Source organism: Archocentrus centrarchus, chromosome 19 (genome assembly GCF_007364275.1).
Source record: "Archocentrus centrarchus isolate MPI-CPG fArcCen1 chromosome 19, fArcCen1, whole genome shotgun sequence".
NCBI classification, from domain to species: Eukaryota; Metazoa; Chordata; class Actinopteri; order Cichliformes; family Cichlidae; genus Archocentrus; species Archocentrus centrarchus.
The window spans coordinates 10,866,819-10,892,745 of record NC_044364.1 but is presented as its reverse complement, the minus strand read 5'-3'; the positions used below and the strand labels follow the sequence as shown (position 1 = coordinate 10,892,745).

Sequence of the window (25,927 nt, the reverse complement as noted above, 5' to 3'; positions counted from 1 at the left end):
GCCACAGGAGGATGTGGGATCCTCAGTGCATTTGCCATCTTCCCCTTGCTTTCTGAGCGAATGGTGGAGTATAGAGTTTACGAGGAGCACCTGAAAGCAGCAGGGAGAGAGAGAGAGAGAGAGAGGGAGAGAGAGAGGGAGAAGGCTGATGAGCGCAAACTGACTGACAGAGGGGGAAGGGGAGGCTCACTGAGCGATAGATCGGGTGTAGCAGAGAAATAAAAGCAAATGTGTGCCAGTCAGCTGGAGACGGAGTGAGCTGCGAGAAATACAGAGAGAGAGGAAGAGAAAACAGAAAAGCGGGGTAGACTGGTATTATAAGCGCTGTCGATGGGGGGAGAGAGGTAGAAAGAGAGGAGCACTGCATGCTGAGGCTTAGAGGATCCTCAAGCAGGTGAGAATGCTTTCTAATATGGGCTGACTTATCTCTGTACGGGTTTTTCAGTGTGCGTTTGTGTGGCAGCGGGAAAGAGCGACACAGATATCTGTAGCTCCAGTTATAATTTACACAACTCTCGCTGTAAGCCAGTGTAAAACCTTAATTGTTTAGTGTCAAAGCTCAGTGAAACTCGTGTTTGTTTGGGTTTGTTTTTTTTTTCACTAAATTTTATTAATCTTATTTTGCACATTTAGGTTTGCAAGCACATGTCTGAGTAGCGCCATGTGGATGCCTGACTGTGTTGCATGTTAATGAGGGGCGTGCATCACCTGTCATTGATTGCCAGCTCGGGTGTTAGATTAAACTGGCACGGAGGAGAGCAAACAGGTGTTTACAGTCCCTCTTTAGACTGCTAAATAACCTCCCAGATTTTATTAATTAAAAATGAGAAGCTGGAGCTCAGTGTGCTTGGTGACCTCAGTGAGAGGTGGCTGACTTGAGGAGTCTTTATCCATGCTTTGGTCACGCTTTGCTGCAGGGCAGGACAGACTCTGTTGTATGGCGTGATTGGCTTACAGGACAAGCAAAAGAACCAGGGAGATTTAATGAAGGTCAGAGTCATAGTTGGTGGTTTTAGTAAACACGGGCTGAAGGGAAAAATATGCACCAGTTTATTTAAATCCATTTAGGGGATCAAGGGATTTCTTAGACCCAGAAATGTGGCTCATGTTTTACATCAATGTTGCAGTTTGTTTATTCAGTTAAAAAAAAAAAAAAAAAAATCAGGGCTTTCAGTGCAAGTGAAAGGTCTTAATTTATTGGTAAGACTACATTTTTTTTTGGTAGGCGTACATTCTGCAGTTGGTGTCCCCATGGAAGGATTACTGAACAGGATGATCCCTTGGGTCCCTTAAGCTTGAGCTGTTTGAAGTCACTACAAAGTGACACAATATTACCCAAAAGAGACTGCAAAAAAATGCAAAAGTGAATCAAAATTACCAAAACATACTCTAAACAAAGTCAAAGAGATGTAATATTAATATAAATGCACCCAAACTTTTCAGACATATGTGAAACGGCAGCAAAGACTACAGAGAAATCAAAGATGAACACAATGAGGGGCAAAGTGATGACAAAGAGACCATAAAATTACTACAATACAAAGGGATCAAAATCAGGTAGTGTTACTGTAGTTGCTTTGAATCTCTTTCAGGTGGTGTGTAGGTGGTGGTGGTTGTGGTTGTTATGGAGGGCTTTTTGCATGCTTGTGCCCAGAGGCCCATTGTCTGATAATCCGCCTGTGTGTGTCCCCTTTCGCACCCTTCTTTTCCAGTGCACTTACACAAATCATTATGAGCTCAGCAGCAATTTAGCCTGAGTCACCAGTCCCAACTCTTTGACTTTTGGCTCCCAACCAAATAAACACATCATCAGGGTCCTGTGCTGCTACCACCACCTCCTCCTTCGCTGTTGAAACTGTGAAAGAGCAACACAAGTGTTGGGCTTCCCTGCTCAGACGCGCAGTCAAATTCACTCCCCCATCGCTGCAAGTGCAGGACAGCCTGATCCTTGATCCTGCTGTGTCTCAGAGTGGGCGTGTTGAAGGTGTTTTGAGGTGATGTTCTTCTCATAAGCCTCTTAAGAGCCGTCTGGCTGCTGACCTCCTCTGCACTACATTATATTTTGTTCCCAGATTTTTTAAAATTTTTTTTTTTTATACAAGCACAATTAAAATCTAAACTTAGCTGCATGGTTAGGATGGGAATAATGAAATCCCTGCCTGCGTTTAGAATCTACAGATGAACAGAAAAAATGACTTTAATTACTTTCTCGAGTTTGAGCTTCTCAAAGTAACAGTTTGCTGCTTTTCTTTGTCACATATTGGCATATAAGGATGCCACATTAATTAATATATATATATATATATATATATATATATATATATATATATATATATATATATATATATAATTTTTTTTTTTTTAGTTTTCTACAATTTCTGTAAACTATTTCTATTTGGGGATGCAGAACTATAATATTTTTGTTTATTCACTTTTAAAAAAAGAATTGATACCATTTAGTTATTGACAGAAAACTGCAGTACATCATTATGAGATTATTTTACTGCTTTTCAAAATGTACAGCAGGCAACTTGTTTTACAAATGGATATTGGAATGAAATCTGTCAAATCCAACCATGTCAGGTCAACCGTGTGTGTGGCATCCTTGGTGGTGGATGGGCTGCACACACAGAGGGGTGGGCAGATGGCACCAGCAGCGTACTGGTGACCTCGCCCCCCCTTAACTTCTCTCTCGAGACCCATCCAATGGCAAATGATTCTGGCAAGCAGGTGGCATGCATGCATGCATGTTTGTGTGTGTGTGTGTGTGTGTGTGTGTGTGAGAGAGTAGAGAGGAAGGAGACATGAGGTTAAGCTCTCCCGAGCACAGTGCCATTGTAATGAAGTACTGCCCCGCTTTGACTGGAGGTTCCGGTGTTTGGTTCGTGCTGCTACTAAGCCATTCAGGTAAAAGGGAACCAAACACTTCCATTCGTACTGATGATTGAAGTCAGAGTGAAACATTTCATACTCTTCAACCACTAACAAGGAATAGGTTGATGTGGCAAGCTGAACAGTCACATTTTAGAAAAACTCGTATTCACTGTCTGGTAATTCAGTCAGGGAAAACGGTTGTTGGACACTGCAGCATGACCAAAATTATTGCGACTATATGCAGTGAACTTCCAGCTTTGATTCAGCGGTCTACGACCACTTCCAGTCAGTTGCTGTTTTCAAAACAACTTTAGTGAGCGAAAACGGCAATGAGATGGAGTCAGTCTCTCAATCTGTGATTGAATGGGTCAAGTTGGCAATTACATGCAATCTCTTTGTGATAAATCTGTGGAAATCGCAAATCTATTGCCATCTGTTGCAAATCTGTTGCCATCTACATACAGAGAAATTACCATTAACTGCTTACACTCAGTCCAGCCAGAACCTCAAAGATTTGAAACAAAAATTCAGAAATTCCCCCACAAATGGTGATGTGTTTGCTGCAAAATAACTGCAAAATGACAAAGGTGCTCGGCTACCTTTTTTTTTTTTTTTATATATAGCAATAAAACTAGAATACAGCCAGTTGAGTCGAGTCACCTATTGCAAAAAGACACATTGTAGATGAGTTGCACTCTACTCAGACTGATTGCAATGTGTTGGCAATCTGTCTGTGTTTACTTATCAACTATCTACAGACCAATCTGTTTGACAGTGATTGCAGTCAATCTGAGTTGAACTGCAGTTGTTTGGAGACTAGTTGCCTCCCACTGAGAAACCTGTGCAATTGTATGGCAGTAGAAAGTGATCAACCAGAGGTTGAGAGTATTGCTCACTCAGTTTATTAATAACCAGTTGGTTGGTTGTTTAGTGTTTTTCTCATAGTTTTTGTGGTTTGAAACAGACAGGACATAATTGGTGGCTTAAAGTGCTGACCGAAGCTAGCTGTCTATGCTAAGCTAAGTAAGCTACCAGGCTGCCAGCTGTTGCTTCATGTTGGTGCTGGTCATTTCATGGCTGAGTAAATAAATGAATCCTAAACTATGAAAGGGGTCCCCTTATTTATTTATTTTTTTCAATTTTTCTGCCATATGTAATGTAACAGTGTCAAATGATCATTATAAATTTAGCCAAGGTTTTACATAAAGAATATTTTTACTTCAACATTTCTTTCCATAAAGTGGCCAGTTGGAAGAAAGTTGGCTTATGAGGAGGGGGTGGCCTTAAAGACAGGAACTAACTACACTCAGCTCTGCTCCTTAGGCCTGAAGTCTATCTGATTCGGCTCCTCTGCTCCATATTTCACTCTTTATTTGCTCAGATTAGTTCTCAACACTCTGGCCACTGCTTGGTTCAGCTGAGGTTCTCCACACATCCCATCATCTGCTCTGCTCTGGCTGTGGCTCAGTATCCCATCAACAATGCATTCAGTCCTGTGATAATTATTCATCTTCTAACTACAGTCTTGGTAGCTAGCTTGGGCTCATGATATAGCAGCCTTTATATCAGAATGTAGGCAAACAACACGTACAATACACAGGATATGTCTTCCAAGTGACTTATGCTCAAACATGTAAAGACCCTGTATGCACTCAGTCTGTTAATGACAACATGGAGAAAAGCAGAAATGCCAACACTGGAGAAGTTAGAACCCATCAAAACGCCATCAATTTAATTAGAACAATTAATGTTACAGTTGACTTCCTATAAATTCATCTTACAAATGTAGCTCTTTTTCAGGCTAACCCCCTGTAAGATCCTTGTTGTTGCAGGGGTTTTTCTTTTCAGTGTGCTTCATTGTATTCACTGAAATCCTCTGCGATGCACACAGCTGTCAGCCCTGCCAACTTCAATCAAAGAGGCTAGATTATACCACCATATGGCCAGTGGGAACCCTTCGTATTTAGAAGATAGGCACCGAGTGTGAGAGAAAGAGAGGAGGAAAGCAGAAAGATGTCAGCTTTAAGCTCTTTTGTAATCGAAGAGAGAGAGAGGGAGAGAGTCCAATGGAGGGTAGGTCCAGTGTGCAGGGAGGAGGTCTAAAGAAAAGCAGGGAAATCCAGAGGAAGAGTGAGGTGATGTGTTAAAGTTAATTATTAAATTGACCATCACATGGCCAGGACTTTGGTTTTATTGAACCATCAAACAATAGAGGCATATGACGGTGGATCTGCAGTTTATTGATCTACAAAATGAATAACTTACATAGGCTGTGTCAGAGTACAGTGGCATAAAACCACCTGACCACAGTACAGACGTACGGATGTTAACCTGCAGGAAAGAAAGCTGCTAGTGTTAGCACCGCTTAGGCAGGCAAACTAACCTGGCTGTGTGTGTGTGTGTGTGTGTGTGTGTGTGTGTGTGTGTGTGTGTGTGTGTGTGTGTGTGTGTGTGTGTGTGTGTGTGAGAGAATTTTATGCACGATGCAAAGCGCCATTTAAAATGCGACTTTTGAAGACTGCAGCAAATTGTTTCAAATGGCTCTAAAACACATGCTACATTTTGTGCAGACAATGTTTAACCTTGTTGGGGTTTTTTTTCTTTTTTTTTTATATCTCCTGTCTAATGGACTAGAAAATTCCCACGTCAAGTTTCATTACAGGAAAACAACCAGTGATGGCAGATTCAGGCATCTGTCCAACTGATCCAGTCTGTTGCCAACATACGATTGTTGAGCCCCAAATGAGGGACAATCACAGGATTGATCGAACGGCACGTCACGCTTGAGCAGTCATTCAGCTTAGATGCTGTATAATCACACTCATGTGGAAACGTGTAGGTTTACTCAAATGGAGAGCAATATCACATCTCTTATGAATGGAGTGGTACTTATATAGCACCTTTCTACTCAGTTTGCACACTAATCAAACAAATGGCTTTCTACAACAATTAATATCCTTTCACACGCTCACACTGCACGCGTGCATCAGGAGCAACTTGGGGTTCGGTGTCTTGTCCAAGGATACCTTGACACCAACCTTCTGATCAGTAGATGACCCCAGCCAGCAGTAAAAATTAAACTGCAGCCAGAAGAGGGGTTGCTCACTTTAGCATGAAGAATTAAAACAAGGAAAACAGCTTGCCTCATTCCTTCTGCAAAAAAAATATCCAGTGAGTGGCAGTTCTTTGGGAGAAAATTGCAGTTGAAAGTGACCAGAGGTCAGAAGAGAATGGCCAGACTGCTTTGAGCCAATAGGAAGGCTACAGTAACTCAAACAGCCATTTGTTAGAACCGTGGTAGGCAGAAAAAAGCATCTCTTAACACACAATACATTGAACTTTGAAGCAAATAGGCTACAAATGTGTGAATGTGGCAGAAAATGCACACTGGGTTACCATTAGGAGTCGCATTAATTTGCAGCTGATGGATAACTGCAAAACAAGGGGCTCAGTTACAATATTTACTAACTTTTCAGAGCAGATTGTTTAAAAAAAAAACACTCAGCAGCCAAAGATCCAATTAAAATCCCTCATCTTAAACATTTCAAATATAGCCAAAACCTGGATTTCATGAGCACTCGTCAGCAGCCAAATAAAGGGTTGTTTGTGCTGTGGCTGTCTAATTGCCACTTTGACATAGTGCCATCCTGTCTTCAGTCAACATTTTCCAAAAAATAAATTTCCTTGGCAGCTTGTATGTTTTCATCAGCCTACTGGGGCAAAGTGACAAAGAACTGCCAGAACATGGCAAATAATAAACCTAAGACTATTGTAAATCTGTCAGAATATGAGACACAAGATGACAGAAAAACAATTGGTTATTGTTTTTAAAAACTCTACCAAACGTAGAAATTATCCTTCAGTGGCTGTAAGTGATTTGTGTAATTATAATCAGCAATAACAAGGCAACTTCATGAGTGTGATAGATCTCGGTAATCAAATCGGAGGAGAGCTTGACAGCTCGCTGATCAGGTGGTTCTGTCTTTTGTTGCTAAACGTCAGGCGTGTGGATGTGAGGCAGGTTGATTCACTGGCCTTCAAAACTGCAAGAAACCGCTGCAAGATTACTTTTGTGCTTTCCAACTCAAAGGAAATGCTGCTTCTGAAGTGAAAAACACAGATTGTGTGTGTGGTGTTGGTTTTAAATGTAGCCTTATAGATTAATGTAGCACACAGTCAAGTTTTGGTTTCTCCAACTTTTCCAATAATGTGATAAGCAAAGTGTGGATTGACTCTGAATCTGAGGGATTATAATCAGTGTTTAACGGTCTGAGAGAGAGCAAAGAGAAAACGTATTAACAGTTCAAAAAAACAGATCAGTTTTTTTTTTCCTCACTCATCCCTATATGTTTTCACTATTGTTTCTGTCTTTATAATGGCAGCGCCTCCAGAAGGGGGGCAGCATGGCCACAGTTCACCTATCTCCCCATGTTTGTTCTGTTTGTCTTCTTGGATGGGTGTTCTGTTAACTGTAATGTCCCCATTGTGGGATCAATAAAGTATCATCATCATCATCAAACGTAGGCTCCGTCTACATGTGAATTTGAGGTTTGAGATGTTGTTTTTAGTCAGTGTATTTATTCCTTATTTATTTATTTTTTGTCTGGTTATTTTATACTATTTTATTATTTTACTTATGAAAAACTATGTATTGTTGCTTTTAGCTTGTTTGTTACTTTTTCATAGACACTTTATGTGTACTGTTATGTCCTGTTTTTGTTGTTCAGCACTTTGGCCAGCGCTTACTGTTTGTAAAGTGCTTTATAGATAAAATTGGCTTGGCATGTGAATGTGACACAAGGTCAGCAAGTACAAACAGGTGTCTGCTTTAAGACTGGATATTAATGCTGTTGGTAAAATTGTTTGCAGCAAATGAGGAAAAAAGATCAAAAGAATAATGTTTCACCTAACAATCTGTATTAATGATGCTCATTGGGGAAACACAAACTTACTAGACACTACTGGAAAACCACCTCCTGTCTGTCCAAGAGATTTTCCTGGCATGGTGATTGGCATTATACAGAGAGTTGTTTGGTTGGTAGGCAGTGATTTTTGTACCTGATTTCAAATCTTTAACATAATGTGTTCTGAAGCAGATTAGGTCTTCAGTGTCAGTCACCATGGGGATGTGATAAGATGTGATCCGCCTTCATAGTACAGAACAGCCAGTGCTAACCCTGAATCTACTTGGATAAAACCAAATTCATCTTTGTAGTTTGGGCCTCTGAAAGCTTCATCTATCTCTTATACTGTCTGTGGTGCAGAGCGGTGAAGCTTTGTGTCGTGCTTGGTTGTTAATTTTACTAAATGCCTTTATACACTACATTGGATGGCTGCAATAAATTGTAGTCCAGTGTAGGTGGGAAAACATACTTTACAATACAGAAATGCTTTAATACATCTGGAGAGCTGGCTGAAAGTGATCCTTGAGTCAAGCTGTGAAGAAAATGTGCTGAGATTTATTAAATCAAATGGCTGTTTTTTTTTTTTTTTAACATCCTTAATCAGGTCCGGCTCTTGTATCTCCATAGAGATGCTGTTTTAGGAATATGTGTTGATATAATGGGAAAGAGTTGGTTGTGTTAAAATCGTCTGCATGGCCCCTCAGCACTGTAGATAATGAATGAATATGTGTAGGATGAGACTGTGAAGACTCAGAATGCACACTGTGTGCTATGCTCACCTGGTATTTTATGAGACTCTCCCACAGCTGCGAGTTAAGCTCAGAACGGAGATTTGGCCTCCCACCTACATAGCCAGCAATTCGAAGAGCAGTTATGAGGTTAGAGCAGGTATGTAGCAGCTGGCCTGTGGGAGTAGCTGCTCCACCTGCTGTACTAATCCAGGGACTGTTTTTTTTTTTTTTTTTTTTTTTTTTTTAAATTTAAATTAACACGCACTAACATCTGTGGAGGAAAATGCATTGTGCAGTATTTAGGACACTTATACAGTTTTCTTCTGGCATTAAAGGCTTTGCCAGCTCAGTCATCATAATTAGGTTGACATCAACACTTTCAGCCCTTTTAAGTGCCCAGAATGCAAGGGTTTGAGTGTGACTGGATGCTTGGTTGGTAGACTTGATTGTAAACTCTTCCCTGATCTAATAATCAGAGTATCAAAGGTTGGTTTTCCAAAATAATCAGCTGGGTTTGTTATTAAAAAAGGAGATCTAGAACATGACAAACAGGTGAAGAAAACGTCTTTATGACAGGGTATGTTTGTCGCTTATTCTCAGCAATAAAAGGAAGAATTAATGACTGGATTTCACCAGGATTCCCCACCAGGTGCAATCTCCTGGAAAGCATCAGAAATGGAAAGGTCAGAATGCAGTATGAAAAGAATAAAATAGAAAAGCACAAAAACAGCGGTCGATTTGTGGAACTAAAATATCAAAGTGTCTAAAAACGATCGTCTGTCAAGTCAAACTAATCTGACTGAGCTGGATTCAACCTGCTGTAGACCAGACTAAAGGCAGAAACGGCAGCAAGCTGCAACGAAAGTCCGGAAGAGCTTCACCAAGAACGACACTAGAGTCCGACTGATATATGGGTGGGACGATGTTATCGCTGATCCATCAGTATTGGCATTTACTACAGCCAATAAATGAAAATTTAAAAAGTAAAGTCACCTTTCAACCATGTTGTAAATGTCGATATTGCATAGTTTGTCCACCAGATTTGCAGCCTCCCTGTTGGAACACCACAAAAACCAGCTGATTCCAGCAGAGTTGGGCAGTGTGTAAATGAGTAAATAACTAAACACAACAGATTTTAGGGAAATCTGTTTTGTGTGTCTAAAATGGGAAAAGAAAATCTGCCAATATTGCCACATATCAATATCAGTCTTACAAATCTTGTATCAGTTGGCCTCTAGGTGACACCAGCTGAGACCTATGAATGCAGGCACTCAGCACTAAATGCAAAGGGTTTTTCACTACCTAGGAAACATTATGATTTATCTGGCCTGTGGAGTATCTGTCCTGCTTAAATTGGGCATCCTTTTGGAAACTAACAGCCCGTTTGAGTTTAATCTTAGACTAAACAAAAAGAATCAGTAAGAGGTTTAAATCCGTGTCTGGGGAAACTGGTCCTGCATGTTAAAAGTGCTGTATCTCCCACACAGCTCTGTGATAAACTAGTGATTTCTCCAGAGTGTACCCTGCCGGTCGCCTTTTGACAGCTGGGAACAGCTCCAGCCCTCCTGCAACCCTAAAATGGATAATGGTTAGAAAAAGAGAGATGGATGATCTCCCTGACAGTCCCCCCCCCATGTTGATTTAAACTAAATTAAAGCTGAGTTCTTGCACTTGAATGTCACATCTGCTGTGTTAATTCAAATTGAATGTGGTGTCCACAAACCTCTGCTGCAGTGTCTCGGCTGTGTTGGACATTGTCGAGTTGAAGGAGCGGGATTCATTAAGGACACTTTAATATCAGGCTACAGCATAACAAAATGTTTAGAGTGAATCTGAATGCGTTCATCTGTCCTTTTAATTTTCTTCCAGTTATCCATTGAACACAGTTAGCACCATCACCTCACAGCAAGAGGGGTCCTGGGTTTGAATCCATGTATGTTCTCCCCTTGTCTTCATGGGTTCTCTTTAGATGCTTTGCCTTCCTCCCACAGTCCAAAGACATGCACGTTTGGTTAGTTGGCAATTCTAAATTGGCCGTGAGTGTGAATGGTTGTCTGTCTCTGTGTTAGGCCTGCAATAGATAGGCGACCTGTCCAGAGTGTACCCGGCCTCTCACCCTGTGACAGCTGTGATAGGCTCCAGCCCAACTGCGACTTTCTGAATGCCCTCCAAATAAAGAAGTTGCTCTTCATATGAAGATTAATTTCAAACAAAGGTATTCTGTTTACTCTGCAACCTTGATTGGGATTATCCAAAAATAGCTGGCCGTGCAGGTGAAACTTGGCGCTACTTCAATCATATATCTTCACTGGTAGTTAATGAGGAGTGGGGTTTAAATCTGTGAGCGTGACGATGGCACATGAATGATTATAACAAAAGTATTCTAATGAACAAAAGACCAGAATGCAACATTAGAGTAATGAAAACCTTAAATAATGAGACACAGCTCCGTTTAACTGCACAAAGCATATCACTCACTGATACTATAGTGTTGTCATGGTGACAAGGTAAAGGATCCTATTGGGTAAAAGTGGCTGCTATCATTATCTGACCTTGCTTTCTCCAAATGAGCAGTCACACAATTTGAAATGAAATGAATGCTTTATGCCTCGGTAATGAGAACAAATATTAATTATACTGAAACTTCAGCGCAGTAATGGGTCCATTCATCACTGTCAAAGCAGGGCTGCCTTTTGAAAAACGTATTTAGATTTGGGTGTTGGATTTAAATGAGAAATCATGTGCTGAATGAAGCTCACTGTGCTCTCTGTAAGCATCACTATCAGTGAGATTTTTACTGCATCCACCGGGGAAGTTTTTAAAAAGAAATATATCACCTTTTCTCCAGTTTAAGCTTACAGTGCAGTTAGAAACAAACACATTCTGCATCTTTTTTATGCTATTATCAGAGAGTGTTTTAGTCCATAAAGTTGGAATGCACAGAAAGAATTCTCACAATGAATTCTTGGTTTCTTAGTGCTGCTGGAAGCCTCATCCCTAATATGATCTCATGTTGGATTCTTTGTTTTCATTCCAGGTTCTCTGTGATTCTCTGTCTCAGCCTCATGTGAGGAACAAAACAGAATTATTTGAGAGAATTGTTTCCTCTCCCCCTCCAACCTCTCCACTGCCTCCTTTGAATGATTGAAGCCATGCCCATTGTATCTGGGAGCACAGGTACATATGCTCAGGCTTGTTCACGGTGTGATGCTTTTTATATACTTATGAATATATTGTGTGCTAGAGCATTATTTCATTAATATGGATAAATTACTGGAATTTGAAAGGAGGGATGGCATGGGAAAGCATGCTATTGTAAACATCAATAAGCTAAAGAGAGAATCTAAAACGATCTCTCTGTTGATGTTTTATATCAATGATGATGCATTTCTTGATAGAAATTGGTCTTTGACTAATAGACAACATAATGTTTTATATGATTCAAGGGCTGCATGAGATTCTGGCTCTGCTCACATCTCAGCTTCACCCTGATGCCAACCACAAAGAAGACCTGGTCTTCCTTAAAGATGTCTTCAGCGAGAAAAGCATTGGATACCTCATGAAGGTACTGTGGATCCATCTGATTAGAATTGGCTACTGGATTTGTGTGATTTGTGATTCAGATGTTTTAGACTTTTTTTTTTCCACATAGTGCATTGTTATGCAAACACATGAAGTATAAGAAGGGTACAATCTGAATGTCTCAGTAGATATGGAGACTCATCAAACCAACCAACATTTTTCCAATCTTCTCTTGTCCGGTATTGGTGAGCCCGTGTGAAATGAAGCCTCAGTTTCTGGTTCTTAGCGTAAATGATTGACAACCTGGTGTGGTCTCCTGCTGCTGTAGCCCATCTGCTTCAAACTTCAATATGTTGTGCATTCAGAGATGCTCTTCTGCAGACCATGGTTGTAATAAGTAGTTGCATGACTTTTGCCTTCCTATCAGTTTGAAGCAGTCTGGCTATTCTCCTCTGACCTCACTGCCATGTTATTGGATGATTAGTTATTTGTGTTAATGAGTAGTTGAACAGATGGACCTAACAAATTTGAGGATGATCGGAAAATGGTATAAATGGTGTATATAATGACAGGTTAAAAAATAAAATTAAATATTAGCTAGCAATAAAAAAAGAGAACCTGAAGTTCCTGATTCACCAAACAACTTTGGTTTGTAAAAGGGGATGACTGTTCTTAATATATGGAGGACTGAAACTGCCAGAAATAATAAAATAAGTAATTCTATTATAAAATACACTCCTGATCCAGTTAAAAAAAATGCAAGAATTTGCATTTTGCACTATTGGATTTTAAGAAGGTTCTAAGTAGAGCTTCACATTGCTAAAAGAATAAATCGGCACAAGAGACAAAAACTTTTGAGCAGGGAATTTATTGAAAACTGCATTTACACTCAAACGTGATTTTTTTTTTTTTTTTTTTTTTTTTTTTCAGCTGATCTAAAGTTTAAGACCATAGCCTTTAAAAGCCAAAAGCTGTGCAAAAATTTGGATTCCATGTCATTTTCTGTCAAGTCTTTACACTGTCAAGACCTCCTGATGGCAAAAGCAAAAAAGCTCACTGACTTTGAACGTGGTAGGATTGTTGAGCTGCATAAGCAAGGCCTCTCACAACGTGCCATCGCTGCTGAAGTTGGACACAGTAAGACAGTCATTTTGCATTTTTTTAAATGATCCTGAGGGTTATGGAACAAAAAAGCCAAGTGGTAGACCCAAAAAAATTTCACCAGTGCTGAGCCGCAGGATCCGATTGGCTGTCCGTCAAGACACGGGATGATCCTCTACCCAAATTAAGGCCATTACTGGTGCTGACTGCAGCCCAATAACCATCATACGGCATCTGCGAGGGAAGGGCTTCAGAAACAAAAAATGTCTTCAAAGGCCACAAAATTGCCCGTTTGGACTTTGCAAGGGTGCACCAAACATAGGCCATTTTAACTGGTCTTAAGATTTTAATCAGGAATGTATATATTTTATTTTTTTAATGTATTTTCTTTTTCTTTTTTTTTAAAACATTTCTAATTCAGTATGCTATTGGGATGCTGTCATTCAAAATGCATCGTGAGGGTCAACTTTGTGCCTAATCAACCCCAGACTCCCAACACACCCGGCTGCTTCTTGCTTAGCTAATGCACCTGATCTGAGCTCTAATCTAGGTGAAAATAGTACCGCCATAAATAGTCACGAAAAATCAATATGCCAATTATTGGCACATTAATTTTTGAGTCAGTTTTTTTTGTCAGTTTAAATCCTCCATGTTTACTTGTTATGGCTCTTAAACAGGTATCTGTGGTTATCAGCTGTCTCTGGTTTTCATTCAAATGTAATCATCTACATCTGTGTGGTTGCTGCTTCTCGCTTTACATCCAGATCCATGAAAAACTGAAGCAGTATGAGAAACAGAGCCCCACTCCGGTCCTGCACAGCGCCTCCTGTTTGGCAGAGGATGTAGGTGCAATTATAAGTGAATAGTTTTTAACATGAATATGTATTTTCTTTGGTGATTAGATGGAACATTTTGAAATGCTTAAAGCAGTAATTTTCTGATTTCAATCATCAGCTGGCAGAAGAGCTTCAGAATGGGCCACTGGAGGATGATGAGCAAGAACTACTGCTCCTCTTGAGTACTCCTCATCTCAAGGTATACACACACACACACACACACACACACACACACACACACACACACACACACACACACACACACACACACACACACAGTCTTTTTCAGCCTGCATAAACAAGCTGAAAAATGCTAGACCATGTGTCTCCCCTGTTACATTCAGACATCCTTTTCTTCTTTCTGAGGTTTGATCTCATTAATAATGCTGCTTCACAGTATTTTCACTCTGCACTGCTCTGTTTTTTTTGTTTTTTTTCCTCCTCATTTATTACGTAACGCCAGCATCAGCGCTGTCTGCACCCTTTCCCCATCCCCTAGACACAGACAAGACTGCCTAATTACTCTGATCAAGTGATTATGTTCAGGTTATTGGCTGTCTGGGAAGCTTTCTGGGAAGAGATGATGGCTGTGGAACCAGAACGCTCATTTGCAAAAGCAGAGATTTGGAGAGATTTTTTTTTTTTTTTTTTTCCCCTTAGTCCCTAACTTTTCTTTTCCCCTGATATTATGTTTTCTACATGCGGTGCCCTTCCTTTGGTTGTCTTTTCTTTTTTTGCCTTTACTTTATTCTTTTATCTCCATCAGTCAAGCTTGTAAATCTTCCCTGGTGTATATTTCTTTGTCTGTTTGCAAATGGCTTGTGATGCAGGCAGTGCTGTCAGCTCATGACACTGTGGCCCAAAAGAAATTTGACCCAGTGCTGCCACCGCTCCCAGATGATCTGGACGACGACCTGGAAGAAGAGTCGGTGAAGATCGTTCGGCTGGTGAAGAACAAGGAGCCACTGGTTGGTGTCGCCAGGGTGTAGTTTGACTTTTCATTAAGCCACCAGGCTCCTGTTTCTTGAAAACTAACAAATGAGAAATGAAAAGCATTCAGAACATCTGATTTTACAAAACACTTACAAAAAAGGCCTAGAAATATCCCAATGTGTCAAACACATGCTGATATCATAGATATTCAAATTTCCTACAAAGGTGAAATCTGCAGCTTGATAGAAAGCATCACTATGAAGGGCGTCTCTGAAGAAACGTTACCTGCACGGTTTGTTGGCTTTGCAACTGATGGTGCAAGTGCTGTGATGGGCCAGTAGGGGAGCAGCAACACTCCTGTGTGAAAAGATCAACCCTAACCTGCCCATCAGTCACTGCATCATTCACGAGATGGAGACCATGGCACATGATGCTGTAGGACACATTACAGAGCTGGGTCATTTTTGGATATTTATTGACTCTCAAACTCCAAAAGTCTGCTGCTGGTCTCAGTAAATGGGGCAGGGCGCCTCCTTCCCTGTCCAGAGATTTGCAGATGTGGGTAAAAGAGGGCGACTTGTTGCAGATGGCACTCTGCAGGGGAAAAAAATCATCAAAACAGACTTTTTTTTTTTAAGGAATCTGTTGTAGTGAAATATTAAACTGGCAGATGTCTCTTATGTGACTTGTAGTTTGAAGTTCTTGGAGTGGTCAGTAAGACTATAAATGCAAGCACATTACGCCACACAACTGGCAACATCACAAAGACCTCTTCCTTTCCTCAACAATGTTTAAAGTCCGTTTGCTTTAATGAGCTTTAAAGCTCTGGGAGATATGAGGTGAACATGGGTTTGAGCGATGGGACTTTTATCTCAACAAGCAAATATCTGAAAGATGGATCATATTGGACTGGGTTTCAAAAGTTTAATACTAGTGATTTCTGTCAAAGCCTCACACACTACTTGATCCAAGTTAACAGTTTCCCCCTGTTTCCAGACTTTATGCTAAGCTAAGTCTTCTGACTGCACCTTCATGCTGTGAGTACACAGACATGAGATTAGTGTTTATCTTTTCATCCAGCTCTTAGCAGGAACGCAAATAAGTACCTTTCATTTTCCAAAATGCCAGACTAACGCATGATTTACTTAAAGTTTAAAAAATTGAGCTGTAACCCAGAGTAGGAAACGGTGATTAAAACTAAAGTGGGCTGCTAATTCTTTCTCCATGATGCAGTAATTAGAAAACTTGTAATTACCTGTATTTAAATGCCATTAATCTGTATGAGCAAACAAGGAGGTGATATTGATGATTTGGTATCTGATTCATGCAGCCTTTTGACATTTTACTTTTAGTCAGTTATTGATCTCTCCAGTAAAACTCTAGCTGCAAATGGGGAGCGTCTTCCTGCAGTCTGTCAGGGGATTGTGCCAGCTCAGTGAGTTTGAGATTAGATTAGATTTGGATTAAGTTTGATTTATGCATATCTTTGACATCGTCTTTTTTAATTTTTTTTAAATTTTTTTAAATATACAAACAGGGAGCAACTATTCGTAGAGATGAAGCAACAGGAGCTGTCATTGTGGCCCGAATCATGAGGGGAGGGGCAGCTGACCGCAGTGGTAAGACTGTGTTCGCACAACTTTTCTGTTAACATTTAAATGCCAGATACTTTTTTATGTGGAAAATTAAGTATAAAAGGGAATCGCCCTATAGGATAATATGCCTAAAGAGACAGACTCAAACAGTCTCGGTTACTCTGGATGCTGAAGTTCTTACCCAGCGGGACTTTAACACTACTGATACACTGACAGAGACATGAGGAGATTACATTGCATAACCCTGTGAACTGTAACAGAAATCAAATCCGTGAGATTAGTGCCACGAGATTGCATATTTTGAAATTACAAACTAGGGTTGCCTCTGGCTGTTGCCGTAGTAATGTTACCGACTTACTGGTGACAGAACATTTGTCTTTTGTTCACATCTGAGGTTTATGTTCTACAGATTTCTCTGTTGGGCATTTCTTTAGCTGTATTCCCTTTGCGTGCTGTGCTTGTGTATCCAGGTCTGGTGCATGTAGGGGATGAGCTTCGAGAGGTCAACGGAAACCTGATATCCCACAAAAGGCCAGATGAAATTAGTCAGATATTGGTAAAGAATGTTCTGAATCCACTCTGATCATTTAGTGATTGGCAGCTGATGCTGATGATGATGATGCTGCTTGTCTGTTTTTGTTTCAGTCCCAATCGCAAGGCTCAATCACACTGAAAATCATCCCTGCTGTTGCAGATGACGACAAAGTAAAAGAAAGCAAGGTGAGGAATTCTTGCCTTAAATTGCTTCTTGACAGCCAGTCTTCCACTGAGACCATTTCTAATGAGGCTTCATTGAACAGTAGATGGATCAGCTGAAGGGCCAGATGCTCTCAGGCCCTGTGTCAGGTCTTTGCTGGATTTTCTTTCCTGTTTCTTAAAGCCATGACTTTCATATACTCTTCATCAAACTGTGTTATCTTTGGCATTTTTTTAGAAAGAAATGCGAAATAATTTTTGTGACAGGCTGCTAGTAACAAAGAAGCAAAAGATAAAATTTCAAACTGGTTCTTTGCCAAGTTGTTTGTCCAGACAGACTAGTTCACCCATGTGAATCATGTGCTTCTTTTGCTATATATAATAAATCAAGTGATAGAGTTGCTAAAAGAATATGCCTCCTTGTTAAAGGTCTACATCCGGGCTTTGTTTGACTACACACCTTTTGAGGACAAAGCGACACCGTGCCAAGAAGCGGGACTCTCTTTTAAAAGGGGAGATATTCTTCAGGTTGTCAGTCAGGAGGACCCCACCTGGTGGCAGGCCAAGAGGGTGGGCGACTGTAACCTGCGCGCTGCACTCATCCCTTCTGCGCAGTTTCAGGAGAGGTATCTTTAATTAGCAATCTGTGTATACAATTTTTAAAAGCTGACTTTTTTTTTTTAAATGAAGAATACTTTAGTCTCTTTTTTTCTTCCCAGGCGACTGAGATACAGGATGAAAATGGGTTCCATGTCTGCTCCTATATCCCCAAAAGCTCCCACATGTAAGCACGATTTACCACATGCATGCACAAATTATCTGCTATGACCTACAACCCCAAATGTTTTAGACGCTTGGATCTCCGCTCACAGTTTTTATTGTGGGTCAGATCTAATCTATCCAAGGAGAATCCTAAAAGAGAGATTATGAAAAGAGGAGAGGGGGATCTGAGGTTAATCTCTCTCATTTTAATTTCCTAAATCCAATTTAAAAGTAAAATGAAACAAAGTCAGTTCTTTTCTTGCGTCTACAAAAAAATGTAGTAGTAATGCTGGAATGGATGGGGCTAGATAAGCTGGGTAAGGATCTCTAGGCACGAATACAGTGACAGTTATGAGACTGTTGTCATTTGAATTTCAGCAAGCTTAATTTACATGTACAGTAGGGGTCGCAGAATAGTGTTTGTCACTCTCTACAGTGATACTGTGTGTTATTCCTTGCTTTGCTAACTTCAGATGAACGGGCTGATAGAGGTATGTAGATGAACCCTCATTTTAGCAGTCATTTCTCATCCCCAGTCTGGATTGGCTCCTTTTTTTTTTTTTCTAATGCCTGAATTTCTGTATGAAATTCTCATCGACTCATCTGAAACACAAATTTTGGTCACTATTTCCCCCTCCCCTTCCACACTGTGCCATGTTTTGCCTTTACAGTATCTTTTATTGCCACAAATCCTCTGCTAACCTGCTGTGTTCTCACATTAAAGTACCCCCAACACCTCCTCCCTCCTCTTACCCTGTCTTCTCTTCCTGATTGCCATCCAACAGAAGACTGTGACAGTAAGAGTGCACTGAATGGAAAGGAAATAGGTGAGCAAGGACAATCAGTGAGTTTATCAATCACTGCAACATCACATCTTTTGCTTAGTCTGTGTGCTACGTCATCTTTTCTTTTAGAGACTGCAAACTATTGCTGAGGTATGAGATTGGATTGCTTTGTGCTGCTTCATTAATTTTTTTTTTTGAGGATTAGGGCAAATAACACCCTATTATTTTTAATTGAACAACTAATTTTGCTTCACCACACATTAGCTTTTATTCAGAAAAACTCCAAAAAGAAAACTGTCCACACACATGGCCAGTACACAGGTCATAAATTCTCACCAGTATGTTTGCCAGGCTTCCAGGATGTGACTGTGCTTCAGTGGGTGTTTGTTCACACCATTTTGACCTTTTCTCTACATCTGAAATAGCTCTACAATTGCTTGGATGTAGTGCCAACTAGGGTGACCAGATCCCAAGAAACTGAAGTGGAGCAAATAGTATGCTTCTATGGGACAAAATGGGGATAGCAATGCTGTGAGGTAGTTTAAAATTTTGATATCTCTAAACCCCCCCCAAATATATACAGTCACGTGAAAAGGTGTTTTTCATATGACTCTGTGCAGTTCTGTGAAAAACCCTTTGTGCTTTCATAGGAATTAAGAGAGTAAGTAGCAGGTGCTGCTAATCCAGTGCACTTCATTAACTGATCATCAGCAAGTGTGAGCACCTCTATAAAAGCAGAGGGTTGGACATTTTGCTGGTGTGGAGCATTCAGGGGTGTCCTAACAGAATGCAGAATCTTCCCAGGAGTGGACATCCCAGCAAATTCACCGCCATGGCAGACTGTGAAATGACAGTACAATTAGAAAAAGACTGAACAAGTATGGTTTGTTTGGAAGGATTGATGAGAAAAGCCGCTCCTCTCTTTAAAGAACATGGCAACACGGCTCAGGTTTGCAAAGTTGTATCCGAGCGAAACACACTTGTGGAACGATGTCCTTTGACCAGATGAGACCAAAGATGTGCAGTGCCATGTCTAGCAAAAACCAAACACAGGACATCACCACAAACACCTCATACATACTGTCAGCATGGTGGTGGAGGGGTGATGATATATGAACTGAACACCTCACAGTCATGAACTCCTCTGTGCACCAAAGTATTCTAGAGTCAAATGTGAGGCCTTCTGTCCGACAGCCAAAGCTTGGCCTCATAGTACTGTGTTATCCCAGGTGACCCTGAACCACCCCTTAGTTATGCTGCAATAGGCCTAAACTGCAGGGAGTTTCCCACGAGTGTTTCATCCACACTCACCTCTTTTCACTCTGTGTTTACACACCACTCTGCATGTAATCATTAGTTATTAATCTCTGGCTCTCTTCCACAGTGTGTCTCACCCCCAGTCAGTTGTGGCAGATGACTGCCCCTCCCTCAGCCTGGTTCTGCCAGAGGATTCTTCCTTTTAAAAGGGAGTTTTTCCTTCCCACTGTCACAAAGTGCTTCCTCATAGGTTGCCTGATTGTTGGGTTTACTCTGTATTATTGTGGGGCCTTTACCTTACAACATAAAGCGCCTTGAGGTGACTGTTGATGTGATTTGGCACTATATAAATAAAACTGAATTGAAATTGGCTCCTGTAGCAGGACAATAATCTAGAGCACAGCAGCAAATCTACAACAGATTGACTGACTGAAAAAAGAAAAAATTCAAGGTGTTACAATGGCTGGCAGCACAGTGGCCTGGTGGTTATCACTCCTGCCTCACAGCTAGAAGAACAGCTAGAAGGTCTGGGTTCAAATCCACCTGTGTGTTCTCCCCATTTCTGTTTGGGTTTCCTCCCACAGTCCAAAGACATGCAGTTACTGGGGGTTTAATTGGTGACTCTAAATTGCCCATAGGTGTGAATAGTTGTCTGTATCCCTGTGTTAGCCCTGCGACAGGCTGGCAACCTGTACAGGGTGTATCCTGCCTCTCGCACCTATGACAGCTGGGATAGGCTCCAACCCCCCCACGACCCTGAACAGGATAAGTGGAAGAGAATGGATGGGTCACAATGGCCTAGGCCTCAGCCTGACTGCAATGCTGTGGTGGGACCTTAAGACAGCTGTGCATAAATCAATGCCCGCACACCTCAATGAACTGAAGCAACACTATAAAGAAGAGTGGGCAAAATTCCTCCAGAATGACGTGATAGTCAGAGAGAAAACAATTATGTCAAGTTACTGCTGCTAAAGGTGGTTCTGTACAGTTAGTTTAGTGAATCATGGGGTGTACGCCCTGGGAAAACTCTTTCAGCTTAAAAGGAAACTTTGTTCTTTCATTCCTGAATTCCCCTTTTCTAACTGATCTGTTTAATTTCAGCTGTTTGTTCTGTTGCCTTTGATTTTCAGCAGGGATGCATCCACAAATAAACACATTTCTAGTGAGACTCACATCTATCATGGTACCTAATATCATTCTTCTTTGTGCAAAACTGAACAATAACTATGACAGAAACTGCATAAAACCCACAAGAAGTGCCTTCACCTAGTTTGCCAGTTTTTTTTTTTCAGTCATATTCTGCCAAAAACTTTGAGGACAGCCTTTCTTGAATTTCTTCAGTCACTGAAGAAATGCTGATCTTTTTTAGAAAAGTGTTTCTTCTGCAGCGTTGAATTTTAAAGAGCCAAGCAAAAAAAAAAAGAATGAAAGGGGAAAAATGCTGAGCAGTAACTTGGGAAGTGGGAGACCTGGTCACCCTAGTGATAAAACCATTGTTGTGGTTTTAAGTGAAATGTCTCGACAACATCCTGATGGATTGCTATCAGATTTGTTGCACACCCCCCATGTTCCCCTTAGATAAGTTGTAACAACTTTAGGAACCTAACTCCCTTTAAGTTTTATTTTGTGCTATCAGGAGATCAAATGATTTTGTTTGTTTTTCTATAAAATCAAACGCATTTCAACATAAAAGTAGCCTGTTAGAATATGATTACACTGGTAGGTTTTTTTTTTTTGCCATCAAGCTTCTCAGTGTTCACGTGGCGCCTCATGGCATCTCAGTGTGCTGCCTGTCGTCATGTGTCATGCTGACAGTGATTACCCTTTGCTTTAAGAGGTAGACACAGCATGCATGGCTTCTGAGCTTTTATTCTGTTTAAACACAACAACAACAACAAAAACTTAAGCTGCTTGAATAAATGGTCTAATATGAGCTGTAGTTTCTCCCAAGAGTAAGGCAGCCCCTGCCTTCTGTGGCCATGCTTTCTCATGGGATTTTTACTCAGGTACTCTTACTGATATCTAATGGTGTTGTCCAGTGTGTATGTCTTGTGTGATACTATTTGACATGGGATTTACAGTTAGCTCAAAACCTGTGTTTGTGGCAGTATGATCCACAGTAGACTGGCAGGATTCATTGTGTATTTATTTAATTTGTATAAGTGTGTATGTGTCCAATAGCATTTATGCCCTGAGCCTACCTTCATATCTTTAACAGCCAGCCTACGCAGAAGTTTCCGCCACAGAAAAGATCGTCAGGGTTCTCCTGGTGAAGCACACACTCCTGATGCCAATCACACGGAGTTCCTGATTTATGAGGAGGTCACACAATATTTGTCCCATCCTGGCGAGAGGCCTCGCCTTGTAGTACTCATAGGTAGGTCCGCTGTGGTGATCGGCACTGGAGAAACTACCGTTGTGGTCAGAGGTTTATACACACACTCATCATGGGCGTGAATGTTGAGTTGAGAGGTTTTCTAGTCATTTCAGATATAAACAAGCGCATATTGAAACGACACAACATTCCTCCAGGGACCAGAGTGCAACATAGAACAAAATGTGCAAGACAGAAGAACTGTTCAAAGCAGTCATTAAGTCCAGAATTTGTGCCCATGAGTAAACATCTGGCAACAACTGTAACACATGTTCCAAGCTCATGATCATTTTATATGAACTACTATATTATCTGCCTCTTCTGTTCATTATTTGTATGGTCACAGGTTCACTTGGAGCTCGGATCACTGAGCTCAAACAGAAGGTGATTGCTGAGAATCCTCGGCGTTATGGTTTGGCTGTGCCTCGTAAGTCTTGTTTATATTTTCTGATTGGCTTTATGTAGGATTTCATATCTGCCAACACTCCTCTTTTCACTGAGCATTGTCCTCCTGGCATCCCGCCTTTTCTCCTGGGAAACTGCCAGAATCTGCTTGACCCTGAAAATGTAGTATGAGTAGTGTAAGTTTCACATGTTTGTCTGATGTTACCCAAGTTTCCAGATCATCTATTGAACAATCCACACACTGCATACAGGTTTTTGTTTTTTGTTTTTTTTTTAATTTATATCATCACTTCACAACAGAATTTGTTTCAAGGCCCTCAACACATCTGTCACTCCAATCTGGCAACCCAATGCCTAATTCAAGGGAGGTGTGTGTGCATGTAATTTCTGCACAGGCAGACTGTGAGAAGGTGAATCATTTAATGTCACCATCTTAGCTGCTGTTTTCTCCTTACTGTGAAGATTCAGTATGGGAGACTTTAAAACACACCAAAATGAGTCATATGTGCAACTTTTTGATGTCTGTGACAGGGAGTTGCTGAATTTGGTATACTTGAAAAGATGTTCACACTTGTTTTTAATACATGTCATTGCATGCAGTACAGAGGCTCTTAATCAGATATCTAAAAACATACAAGCATCCGGTATCTTGTCTCTTGTTTTCCAACCTGACCTTTCTGCTGGCCGAATGTGCCCCGAAGACACCACTCGAGCCAGGAAAAGTCACGAGAGAGAAGGAGTGGAGTACCACTTCATCAGTAAAGCTGCTTTTGAGGCAGACATCCAGAATGATAAGTGAGTATTGGATACAATATGTTTTCTGATTAAGTGCAAAGATTACAGAGAACAAAAAGACTAATTGAAGCTTTGCGGTGTTAATTGTCTGTTAGATGATGCACATTAACTTGTATGTGTGGATAAGTGATGTTTTGTTTTTTTCTGCAGGTTTATTGAGTATGGCGAGTATAAAGAGAATCTGTATGGCACCAGTTTGGACTCCATTCACAGAGTTTTGGATCAAAACAAGGTCTGTCTGGTGGATGTGCAACCAGAGGTTAGTCTAAAAAGTGATGGGTGGCATTGCCAACCAAATACACTTTTGATTTAAATTGAATTTCCTCTGTGTAAATGTGCTTTCTCCTTCAGAAGAAATATATATACAATACAGACAGAGGGTCAGACATTGGCCACACCATGCCATATGCATATATAGTATGTGCAGTATTGGATTACATTTCATATTGCAATATTTTTCAAATGAAATCAGATTGTGTGGGTTTTTTTTTTCTTTTCTTTTTTCTTAATTTTCTTTTTTTTTTTTTTTTTTTTTTTTTTTTTTTTTGCCTGAGTCCAGATCTCTGAAGCTTTCCAGAGCATGGAGAGGAGTAATGGAAATATCTGATATCTGGCAGATTGAAACCTCACTTAATTCCTTGGACCTATCTGCCTGCAATAATAATAAATAAATAAATAAATATGTCTGGATTTTAACAAATGACAGAAGCTGTATATCTGGTCACAATAAAATCATGACTAATTGTTAGTGGCTTACAGGGTGTTTTTGTTGGGTGCTTCACAAAGAATATTCTCACTGAAAATTTTGCTATATATCATACTTGGACATGGGTCTAACTTATTCCGCTGAAACAGCAGACTACATTTGCTCAGTATAGAAAAAGCTCAGTGCGATTTATGATGTGGTCGGCTAATGGCTGATTTATCTTACCACATTCAGGCGCTGAAGACTCTGAGGACTGCTGAGTTCAAACCATATGTCATCTTTGTAAGGCCTCGCATCTGTGATAGTCAAAAAAAACAGTTTGGCTCCTCTTCCTCACTCAGCGTAGGGGTCACGGTGAGTAATCCCACACCAAACCTGTTATAGACATGCAGTAAACCTTGTGTGCTTATATGCCTGACATGGTCAGCAGTGGTATTACGCCACCACCATCACCTTGAGATGTTGATACAAAGCAGGATGTGTGCACCGAATTCTGACCCTACCCATCTGAATGTCGCAGCAGAAATTGAGACTCAAACCAGGCAATGTTTTTCCAAACTCCTTTCCAAACCAACATCCATGCCACGTTCAAAATCACTTAATTCGCCTTTCTTCATTATACTGCTCGGTTTGAACTTCAGCAAGGCACATCTTGACCATCTCTACATGCCTAAATACAATGAGTTGCTGACATGTGATTGAGAGATTTGCTTTAATAAGCAGCTGAGCAGGAGTATATCTAATAAAGTGGTCAGTGAGTATATTTCACTCACGTGTGCAAATGTTGTGCAGTTTAGCTATTACCAAAGAAGTCCCTTGCAAGTCATCTTAAATGTCAGCAATTTATCACACCAGATATTCTAGCTTACTGGAGATATTTCAATAGCTGCGTGTCAGCTGAACTAAGAATAGAAAAATGCCATATGGTCAGTGTCATTTCTGCAGCAGTGCATTAGTGCCTAAACACTTGACTGTAGATTGATCTTGCTCTGCTCTCCCCAGGACAGTGACGTGGAGGAAATGAAACAGTCGTCAGAGCAAATGGACGAGTGCTACGGCCACTGGGTGGATTACGTCTTGGTAAAGGAGGACCCAGTTAGTGCCTTAGCAGAGCTCCAGGTTGTACTGGAGAAGGTACAGATGGAGCCACAGTGGGTGCCTGTGTGCTGGGTGAGGCGCTAGCCAGCTGACGTTCCAAATGGAGAAAGGGATCGCTGCATGGGGGCACGGAACTGTGGCGTGCCTCTGAAGGTGCTGAGCATTTGGACTGATCCAGTTTTTACTGCCGTATAACCATTTCACAAATATGGGTTTGTGAGTCACCATAAAAAGAGCATCCAGCAAGCCTGTTGTAGATCGGTCAGCATAGAATGACCACAGTAGTCATACAGATATCACTGGTGTACATACAGTAGATGTTGATAGTGAAGTGGCAGTATGAGACAGGCACTTAGTACAAGCATGCAGGACAAAGTTCCTACAGCAACTTGTTGTCAAACATCTGCACTCAGTACAGTCAGTCTATTATAACAGCAGCTATAATGTGAAGTGCCATATTGAATATGTTGAACTTACATAGATAATTGTAAAGCAACAGAAGATCATGTTATTGACTTTGACCAAAATCTGAATTTAGTGAAATGGGTTCAAT

General features: G+C 40.7%; 1 protein-coding gene across 1 annotated transcript; it reads left to right on the top strand.

The window, feature by feature from the left end:
• The first annotated feature begins 171 nt into the window (after nucleotides 1-171).
• LOC115798021 (MAGUK p55 subfamily member 3-like) lies at nucleotides 172-25,927 on the top strand. Its single transcript, XM_030754668.1, has 21 exons — nucleotides 172-394; nucleotides 10,579-10,724; nucleotides 11,547-11,686; nucleotides 11,956-12,074; nucleotides 13,897-13,974; nucleotides 14,087-14,167; nucleotides 14,799-14,936; nucleotides 16,439-16,520; nucleotides 16,967-17,052; nucleotides 17,142-17,216; nucleotides 17,622-17,818; nucleotides 17,912-17,976; nucleotides 18,428-18,445; nucleotides 18,740-18,781; nucleotides 21,937-22,002; nucleotides 22,215-22,373; nucleotides 22,717-22,797; nucleotides 23,477-23,570; nucleotides 23,721-23,829; nucleotides 24,511-24,630; nucleotides 25,279-25,927. Exons 3-21 carry the CDS (start codon nucleotides 11,650-11,652, stop codon nucleotides 25,456-25,458), a joined length of 1,827 nt encoding a protein of 608 aa, XP_030610528.1. The 5' UTR covers nucleotides 172-394; nucleotides 10,579-10,724; nucleotides 11,547-11,649; the 3' UTR covers nucleotides 25,459-25,927.

Excerpts from the sequence above, each read along its gene's own strand:
- LOC115798021 (XM_030754668.1), top strand. The coding sequence starts at position 11,650 with ATGATTGAAGCCATGCCCATTGTATCTGGGAGCACAG. Across the intron at positions 18,782-21,936 it reads ACTGAATGGAAAGGAAATAG|TTTCTCCCAAGAGTAAGGCA; the intron begins GTGAGCAAGGAC and ends TATGAGCTGTAG. Across the intron at positions 23,830-24,510 it reads TGGTGGATGTGCAACCAGAG|GCGCTGAAGACTCTGAGGAC; the intron begins GTTAGTCTAAAA and ends TACCACATTCAG.